Here is a 9,572-nt window from a genome sequence, read left to right on the forward strand (position 1 = left end):
TGGTGGTGGAGGAGGAGGAGGAGGAGGAGGAGGCAGAGCGGGAGGAGGTGGGGAAAGAGGAGGAGGAAGAAGAGGAGGAGGAGGAGGAGAAGGAAGAGGAGAAGGAGGAGGAGGAAGAGAAGCCGAAAGAAGAGGAGGAGGCGAAGCCGGAGCGGGAGCCCCGGGAGCGAGTGAGCGGGGAGCGCGGGGAGAGGGCGCGGCGAGGCCGGGCGGCCGGGCGGGCGCGGGAGGCGAGGCCGAGGCCGCGGCGCCGACTCCGTTCCGCTCTCGGCCGGGATCCAGGCCTCCGGGTTCCCAGGCGCTCGCCTCCCTCTGACGCACTTTACAGAGTCTCCCCCCTTCCACCTCAGGGCGAGTAATAGCGACCAATCATCAAGCCACTTACCAGGCTTCGGAGGAAGCTGTTTATGTGATCCCCGCACTAATTAGGCTCATGAACTAACAAATCGTTTGCACAACTTGTGAAGAAGCGAACACTTCCATGGATTGTCCTTGGACTTAGGGCGCCCTGCCCGCCTTTTGCAGAGGAGAGAAAACTTTTTTTTTTGCCTCCCCCAAGAAACTCCCCCCTCCTCCTCCCTGTTTCTAACTCCGATCCCCCCACGCCATTACGCCAAAAAAAAAAAAAAAAATTTACCCCAATCCACGCCTGCAAATTCTTCTGGAAGGATTTCTCCCCGTCTCTCCAGGTTGGGCGCGTTTGGTGCAAGATTCTCGGGATCGTCGGCGTTGCCTCTCCCTCCCCCTCCCCCCTCCTTTCCTTTTTCCTTTCCTTTCTTTCTTCCTTTCCTCCCCCCACCCCCACCCCAAACAAACAAGTCCCCAATTCTCGTCGGTGCTCGCCGCGGGCAGCGGGCGGCGGAGGCAGCGCGCCACGGTCGCCGCGAGCCGGGAGCCCCGGGCGCCAGCTCCGCGGCGCAGCATGTTCCAGCCGGCGCCCAAGCGCTGCTTCACCATCGAGTCGCTGGTGGCCAAGGACAGTCCCCTGCCCGCCTCGCGCTCCGAGGACCCCATCCGTCCCGCGGCGCTCAGCTACGCCAACTCCAGCCCCATCAACCCGTTCCTCAACGGCTTCCACTCGGCCGCCGCCGCCGCCGCCGGCAGGGGCGTCTACTCCAACCCGGACTTGGTGTTCGCCGAGGCGGTCTCGCACCCGCCCAACCCCGCGGTGCCGGTGCACCCCGTGCCGCCGCCGCACGCCCTGGCCGCGCACCCCCTGCCCTCCTCGCACTCGCCACACCCCCTCTTCGCCTCGCAGCAGCGGGACCCGTCCACCTTCTACCCGTGGCTCATCCACCGCTACCGGTATCTGGGCCATCGCTTCCAAGGTACGTGCCACGTCGCGGGGCTGCCGCGCGCCGCATCCCGCACAGCCTGGGCCTGCTCGGGGTGGGCGCCGGGCAAGGCCCGGGTGGAGGTGCCCCCCGCCGGCGGGCCGCGAGCCCTCGTGGGCAACTGGGCGGCGAGGAGCGGGGCGCGGTGTTGGTCCCCGGCTCCCAAAGCGGCGGCCCGGTTTGGGACTGGACTGCGGCCGCGGGTGGTTCCGAGTCCTCTCGGGTCAAGGCAGGCGGCCCAGGAGCCCCAGACCCCGCGGGGTGCCCAGGCTCCGCGTCTTCTCGGCGATGCCCTCGCAACCTTGGCTCCAAGGGGCGAGGACTGGGCGCCTTCGACTGCCCTCTACCCTGTTCGCCACCGGCTCCGCGTCCCTGCCGCCCAGACCCCTGACTTCTCGGTCTCTGACTTTCTTGGGGCGGCGAGGGGACCCGCGTGCCCGGGGCAGAATCAAGGGGTTTGCTTTTTTCCCCGCGCGCCCAGGGAAAAAATCAGGGTGTGTGTGTGTGTGTGTGTGTGTGTGTGTGTGTGTGTGTGTGTGTTCCTGCTTTTTGGAGGCCCCGCAGGGGCGGGAACCCGCGCGGATTGAAACCGCCGATGCTCGGCCCTTTCCATCCGGGCGCCGAGCGGCCGCGTCGGGAAGGCAGGTTCCGTCTGGGTTTTGTTTGTTTATTTATTTACTTATTTTTCTTTTAAGAGAAATGAGCCGAGTCTCGCCAGGGCTGGAGAAAATTCTGTTTGGGTGTTTTCCTTTCTTGCTATTTCTGTTTGTTTGTTTTATTTTTCTCTGGGTGGGGGTGGAAGTAACAAAGTTAAAACTCCGGGAAAAGAGGCGAGGAATTAGTGTAGCGCTGGGAGCCGGGAAAAGACCGACCCCCCGCGGCCGCAGATCGATACCCAGCGGCTGGTCCATTCATTAACCCTTCGCGTTCCTGCCGGAGTTCAGAACCGGGTACAGGCCACCCCGCCCCTCATTTAAAAAAACAGAACAAAAACAGCCGTTCCCTTTCCTCCCTTGACTAGATAGGCCTCCATTCCAGCCTGAACTGTGGGTTAGTTTTTCTTCGTTTGGGCTTTTAGTGAATCCATTTCCCACCCGAATGAGAAAACCCCAAACTCTTTGGCTTTGCTCGCAAAGTTTAGGGCCCCCTCTCCGTATCCTCTGCCGGCCACGCTCCTGGCCCTCGCACCAGGCCCAGGGCAGCCGTGATCCTCCGGGGTCGTGGCTGGTCCCCTCGAGCCCCCTCCGCTCACTAGCTCCCGGGTTTCGATCCCTTCGCCCGAGTCTCCCCGTTCTCTGGAGCCGGGAACGGGAGAGCCGGGTCTTCGGGAGGCAGGAGCGGAGCGCACCCGCCGGGGACATTTCGGTCCCAGCCGGGCTGGAAAGACACGCCGGGCCTCTGCGCTTTTCCAGAGGGGAAAAACTTAAATACAGAATTTAAAGATAAGTCCCCGAGAAAACTCTGAATATTGGTCCGATGTCTCACCACCCTGGGTCAGAGCTCCCCGAGAGCTTAGAAAGAGGAGAAAGCCGCCGTTCCTTTGGGTCGTGGGCTCCCACGCCCGGGTCTGTCCTTGGCGCCCCCTCCTCTGCCCTGGGCGCCCGGCTCGGCTCGGAGGTGGCGAGGCCCGCGCGACAAGGCGGCTGATGAGTCCGCGGAGGTCAGGAGCCTGGGGACTGGCCCAGCAGGGGCAGCTGCGGGGTGGCTGCCGCACAGGCAGAGCCCGGCGGTCTGGGCGGTGCAGCCGGGCCCTTGCCTACTACCCCGGCCGGAGGGTACCCGGACCCACCCGCCAAGCCGCCGGGGCTACGCACAGGCCCGGAGCGCGGTGTCCCGCCAGCCCGTCTCCTGAGAAGCGCGCGGCCCCGGCCAGGCCGGCGCCCCCCACCCCCTCCCTAATGGGACTTACGTTGTGTCCCCCGCAGGGAACGACGCAAGCCCCGAGAGCTTCCTTTTGCACAACGCGCTGGCCCGAAAGCCGAAGCGGATCCGAACCGCCTTTTCCCCGTCCCAGCTTCTGAGGCTGGAACACGCCTTCGAGAAAAACCACTACGTGGTGGGCGCCGAGAGGAAGCAGCTGGCACACAGCCTCAGCCTCACGGAAACTCAGGTGAGTGGGGCCCAGGCGCGGCGACCCCCACCCCAATCTCGGGACCCACGCAGCTGGCACACAAGTGCTGAGCTCAGAGAGGGCCGTCGCCAAAGGGCCCGGGACTTGGTTCCACGCCCCCCCGCTCAGGATGTAGACGTTTCCAGGTGCCAGGCTTCCTTGGTGTCCAGATGGGACCGCAGGAGTCTACCTGCCCCAGGCGCTGGGGAGAGGGGCGGGGGCGGGCGGCCTGGATCGCTCTTGCTGTCCGCTGGACTTAGCTCCTGGCTAACACAGTTGCACTTTTGGGGAAACTTTTGGCGAGAGTCTGGGGACCCGGCTGGGGTCCAGGAAGAGGGAGAGAGCAGTGGGGGTGTCGGAGTGTTGGGTGTGGAAGCTGGAGAAGTCTGGGAATTGGTTAAAGGCAAGTTCTGTGCGAACACAGACCCCTGCTCACACCGGTTACTCCCCACGAAGGGATCTGAGAGTCGGAAGGCGGAGGCCGTGTATCGTGGGCGCGTCCCTAAATCGGAGAATCAGAGCTGCGAGGCTGCGGCAAAGGGACAGGCCCTGCCTGCGCCGCGGGGTCCCGGCTCTGGCCGGCCCAGGGGCGGGGAGGGGGCTCCGGGCTACAGTAGGCGCTACTGTACGCGGAGCCGCAGGGTGGGGTCAGAGTTCCCGGCAAACAGTAACGTTTTCGTGCGGATTAAGTTGTAACAGTGTTTCTGGGCGGTGCAAAGAGGTCCGGGCTTTTGTTTTAAGAAGTTCCCCCGGACAAAACCGAGGAGGGCCTCGCGGGTAGGTGCGGGGCCGGCACCAGGCGCGGCCGGCCCGGCTGATTCATCCTGGAGCGTCGAGGCGGCGGTGGTCTTTGTCCGCCTCGCTGCCCACGCCGCCCGCTGTCTTTGTGTGCGTGTCAAGCCCGGAGCGCACGGACGCGCGCCTTGGGCGAGCGCCGGGAGAAATGAACCGTCCTCCCCTCAATTAGCAAACTCAAAGCAAATTACAGTCAGCCTTGTTCCAGCTCCGCTTGTTCACGGGGCACTTGGGGGGATTGGGGCTATTGGGGAGAACGAGCTGGGACCCGGGCTGGACTCTCCGAGCAGGGAGTGGAGCCGACCTCAGCGGCCTGTGGCGGTGCGATCAGGTCCGCGGGCAGGGGAGGTGCGGCCACCTCCATTTTCCTCACCTGCCCCTCACCAGGTGGGAAGTTAGGGTGGCCTTACTGTCTGGTCTGGTCACTGGATAGAGACCCACTGCCCAGGTTCCCCAGAGGGCGATGGGGATGGCAGCCCCAGGAAGTCCTTTCCTCATTGCTCCCCGGACCTCTAGCAGCCACTCTGAGGCCAGGCTGCCAGAGGAGCCTCCTGCTAAGGGATGTGACCAGGGTGGGAAGCTGGCCCAGGCCTGTCTGGGGCTGCCCAGGAGGGGGCAAAAGAAGGCGCTCTCTCTCCCCCTTTCCTCTGTCTCCGTTTCTTTCTTCCCCTCTGTCCTGAGGTCTTTCCGAAGCTTTCACTTTTGAGCCTCTTTCCCTAACTGCAGTGGAATAGCTGGGTTGGTCCCCAGGCTGCTGCACCCCGCGTCCCTCCTGGCTGCCTCCAGCACCCCCTAGCACCCACTCTCGCTCACCTGCAAGAATCCTGGGCCAGGAGAGGGAAGCTCAGGCAGACATGACTGCCTACCGGGCCGGGCCTGGCCCAGGAAGTGCTATGGTTAGGCGACGCCCGGAACCGCACAGAACAGAGAAAGCACATTGGGCCCTGCAGGGAGCCCGGGCAGCTGCGGCGGAGTCTTTCCCGCACGCACGGGCTAGGGAGAGGGGGTTCCGGACAGGTCGCTTTTTGCTTTCCTTAGGATTTTTATGGGGGTTTCCCTGGCTTCTATTCTCAGCGGACTGAGGGTGTCCCCTTCAGGGCAAGGTGCGCAGGACTGTGCGCTGGGGTCCCGAGCCGGGAAAGTGACTCGGGTGACCCAGGGCGGGGAGCCCGGCTTCCGCAGCTCCGCTCCCCGAAGGGAGGCTGTGCACAGGCTGCTGCGGGACGCCGACGCGCACGGGGCCGGACCTGAGCGTCTCGGACGGACGGGGCCTGCCGGGCGCAGGCAGAGAGGTAGGAGGGCGCTGTGGAGGAACTAACGCGCCCCTTCTGCCTCTGGCCCGCAGGTAAAAGTATGGTTTCAGAACCGGAGGACGAAGTTCAAAAGACAGAAGCTGGAGGAAGAAGGTTCAGATTCGCAACAAAAGAAAAAAGGGACGCATCACATTAACCGGTGGAGAATCGCCACCAAGCAGGCCAGCCCGGAGGAAATAGACGTGACCTCGGACGATTAAAAACACAACCCGAACCCCACGGAAACGGACAGAGCGGAGCAAAACAGAGGACAGGGAGAGGCGGGGAAGAAGAAAACACCCTAGAAAACAAAAACAAACCGCACACACACATTCGCCGAGAAGGGGAGAGGGAGCCGGAGGGACAGCGGAGAGCGCGTCGCAGACTTTGGGCCGCGAGGGCGCAGGGCCCTGATCGGAGGCCGCGCCATGATGGCAGAGGATGGAGGCTCCTTGATCAACATGCAACCCTTGTCTAAAGAGGCAGCTGAGAGAGAGAGAGAATGAGAGAGAGAGAGAGAGACAGAAAGAGAGAGAAAGAGAGAGAGAGAGATCTAAAGGTGGCAAAGCGGCAGGCGCTCTGACAAGGGGAGCTGTCAGTCAAAGGCCCAACCAGCGAGACAAGATGATTGGCAGGTATTCCGTTTATCGCAGTCCGACTTTATTTTTCTTTGTAAAAAAGATAATAATAATGGTGATAAAAGGAAAAAAAAAAGCAACCAGGCACAGGACTTTTTATTTTGCACTTCACAGTGTTCCCCACCCACCCCCAGTCTTTAAAAATAATCAGTAATAATAACGATGATCGAAATTTCATATCCAGCCCCATCCCACACATGTCCAAAAACTTGAATTGCATGTAGCAGTTGTTGGGCGAATGGTGTCTAAAGACAGAAAATGAATTGTAACTTTCTTTTCCTTTTAAAGACAGGTTCTGTGTGCTTTTGATTTTGAGTTTTGATTTTCGAGAAATGTGCAGTCTGTAAACACGTTTTGATATCTTCTGATGTCAAAGTGATTGTGAAAGCTAAACTAGTAGGCTCAGCGATAGTGGTCCTCTTACAGAGAAATGGGGAGCCGGATGGGGGGCTGGGGGTGGCTGGGGAGGGTGCCCACAAGAGGAGTCAGGAATTGTGTTGGAAAAAAAATACCTAAATTAATTCTATTTCTTGGACATTCCCTTTCCTAACATCCCAAGGCTTAAAATCACGAAGCAAACTCCTTTTAGTGGTTGGAGATATTGGCTGAGTTCAACCATTGACTGCAAAGGCCATTCCAAACTTTAAATCGATCAATTGCAAAAACCGAAGGACTGTAGTTAGCGGGGATGATGCTAAGTGTGGCCAAAGACATGGCGGCAAGTTTTCAAGCACTGAGTTTCTATTCCAAGATCATAGACTTACTAAAGAGAGTGACAAACGCTTCCTTAATGTCTTCTATACCAGAATGTAAATATTTTTGTGTTTTGTGTTAATTTGTTAGAATTCTAACACACTATATACTTCCAAGAAGTATGTCAATGTCAATATTTTGTCAATAAAGATTTATCAATATGCCCTCAGAGTAGTTGTCTTGGGAAACCAAAGTCAATTTTTTTCTGTAAAAAGTATGTCCAGTAATTTGAGTGTGGTCCTTCCCAACTAGGCTCAAGAAACCCAGCTTCCCCACCCCCAGAAGGGCCAGACTGATGGATTCTTGGGCATTTTAAAGAGAGATGAGGGTGGAAAGGGGAGAGGATTAGGAAAACTTAAGTCCTTCAGAAAAGGGATGGAAGAAAAAGTTTTTCCAACCAGACCGTCGCCCATTGCAAGGCCTACCGAGGGAGTTTAGTTTCAATGGCAGGTTAAAAATGCCTACTTCTTGCAACCTCTCGAGTCAGCTTTTAAAAATCTAAACAGATAGTTATGTATGGAAGAATATTCCTCCGGGATTGGGGAAAACACCTTGCTGAATTGGAACCCTGCGACTTTGAAGCTGTTTTTTGACTTTTAAACCCCGAAGTACAAATCTCTCTCTCAATCTCCGCCTCTCTCTCTCTCTCTCCCTCTCTCTCCCTCTCTCCCTCCCTCCCCCCCTCTCTCTCTCTCTCTCTCTCTCTCTCTCTCTCTCTCTCTCTCTCTCTCCTTTCTTCCTTTCCTCGCCCTCTGTCCCCTGTCTGCCGAGGGTGCTAAGGCAGGCCCAAGGTCCTCAGCAGCCTCATACAGCGAGCGGAGCCTCCTGGGAAACCTCCACCTCTGGATTTCAACATTCAAAGTTGTAACCAGTCTTGGAGGAAACTTTGCTCCCCTGTCCTCCGTCCTCCCGCCCCCCCCTTCTGGAGTACGGGTTGTTTTTGCATGCTTCATTTGCTTCTTATCCTGATAGGCTGCATTAATCAGTTTTATTTCCATTGATAGAGAAACCTCGTCTGCTCTGTTCGAGCTACAAAGCGTCCTGCGAGCTTTTGTGAAAGTGCAAATCAGTTTAAGCAATTATCATACCAGGAATATGAAGGGGAGAGAGGAGGCCTTGCCCAGTGGTCTCCTTTAATCTCTTAATCCACAGATCCAGGGGGGCTGCCTGGACATAATTTAGGACAATCTCCCCACCCTTTACACTGTGATAAGGCCAAGTTACAATGCAGGGCAAAAATACAAGCTTTGTTAACATCCTGCCTTGAAAAGTTAAGATTAGACATTCTGTGCACGTGAGGGGACTATAGGGCACGATGGAAATTTTTCTTCCTCCCCCCCAACCCCGTCCCCTCCTCTCTTTTAAAGTGGAATGCATTCTTGATCTTTCTCCCTCGTTTTACTTTATTTTGGCCTGTCTCTCCGTGTCCCTTCCTCTCCAGAACCCTGGCTGTTCCGGGTGCTCATTTTCACGCAGACTCCTGGGAAGGTGTATATGTTGTGGGGAGACTTGGGTGCAGGAGGTTGTGGGGGGAGGAGGGGGGAGAGGGCCGCCTCAGGAGACCCAGGCTTGTCTCTGGAAGTAAAGGGACAGGTGCTGCCCTGGGTATCACCGGAAACGTAAGTGGGGATTTCGGCCCCATTGACAGCAAGACTTTAGTGACGAAGGCCGTCCAGAGTTCTCCCAGTCACTGTTACATTACGCCATGCTTCTGTCTAGACAACTTACCCTTCTACCCACTTGCCCAAACCCAGAGTACCTGGGACCTGCAGGACAGACCTGCTAACATTCAGGCTGGCTTTTCCAGAAGAAAATGTCTCAATTTGATACAAAGTTGATTTCTGCAGAACCATATACTTTTTTTTAAGTACAAGACATTGGGGGGGGGCGATGACTAAGATTTTTTTTTTTTGTAAATGTCCTATGTAGTGAGTGTAACAGCAATAAAATCATCAGAGAATACCATTAGCTTTGGGAAAAAAAAAACCCACCTAAAAGCTTTATTACAAACCAAGCTTTGAAAATAGGGGGGATTAGGCGGCTGAAAGGGTCCCACAATGGTAAGAAGAAAAGGTTTCATGCTAATGAGGTTAATGCCCTTTGTATCTCAGGCCTCCACATCTTCATTACGCGCTATCTCCGGCTGCACGGAGCGGCTCAGAGGCCCGCAATCCACTCCAACGCCCCCCTTCCCGGCCCAGAGAAGGATTTGATAGCAGCTCTGTTCAAACTAGATAATTATATCTTTTCAAGTCGGAATTAAGATAAAGAAAGTGCAGCAGAGGCGGCTCGCCTTGATCCACTGCAAACAAATTTGGCGCACTTTCCAGGCCTTCCCCCCCCCTCCGAAAGGCAGGACAGTCAGCGTATTAGCCGCTCGTTTGCTTTATTAATTCATCTACTTAAAGTGGCAGGATTAGGACGTCTAATGTGGACGCGGGCTGCCGTGGCGCTGAAGAATATAAATATTTGCGAGATGCCATCCCACGATGGCGATCTGGGCACGGGGCGCAGGGCAGGGTGCGGGCGCGCGTGCCTGACGACTGCGTGCGTCCAACTCGCTGAGCGCGCGGGCTGGGCTGCAGCCTTTCGGACAAGGGGTGCGTGGGAGCTGTGTGTCCCGGGCCCGGGTCCTCTCTGGTGTTTCATG

The 9,572-nt window shown here is 57.5% G+C and overlaps 1 protein-coding gene across 2 annotated transcripts; it reads left to right on the forward strand.

Moving 5' to 3' along the window:
- The first annotated feature begins 427 nt into the window (after positions 1 to 427).
- Positions 428 to 6,045, forward strand: EMX2 (empty spiracles homeobox 2). 2 transcript variants are annotated; one of them, XM_081104778.1, is made up of 3 exons: positions 428 to 1,328; positions 3,260 to 3,444; positions 5,585 to 6,045. In XM_081104778.1, exons 1-3 carry the CDS (start codon positions 923 to 925, stop codon positions 5,750 to 5,752), a joined length of 759 nt encoding a protein of 252 aa, XP_080960904.1. In that variant the 5' UTR covers positions 428 to 922; the 3' UTR covers positions 5,753 to 6,045. The 2 variants fall into 2 exon arrangements, with proteins under 2 accessions (XP_080960904.1, XP_080960905.1); XM_081104779.1 differs by lacking the exon at positions 3,260 to 3,444 and having other exon boundaries at positions 609 to 1,328.
- Positions 6,046 to 9,572: the final 3,527 nt, after the last annotated feature.

The sequence above is a fragment of the Myotis nattereri genome (assembly GCF_964212035.1).
Source record: "Myotis nattereri genome assembly, chromosome: 13".
NCBI lineage: Eukaryota > Metazoa > Chordata > Mammalia > Chiroptera > Vespertilionidae > Myotis > Myotis nattereri.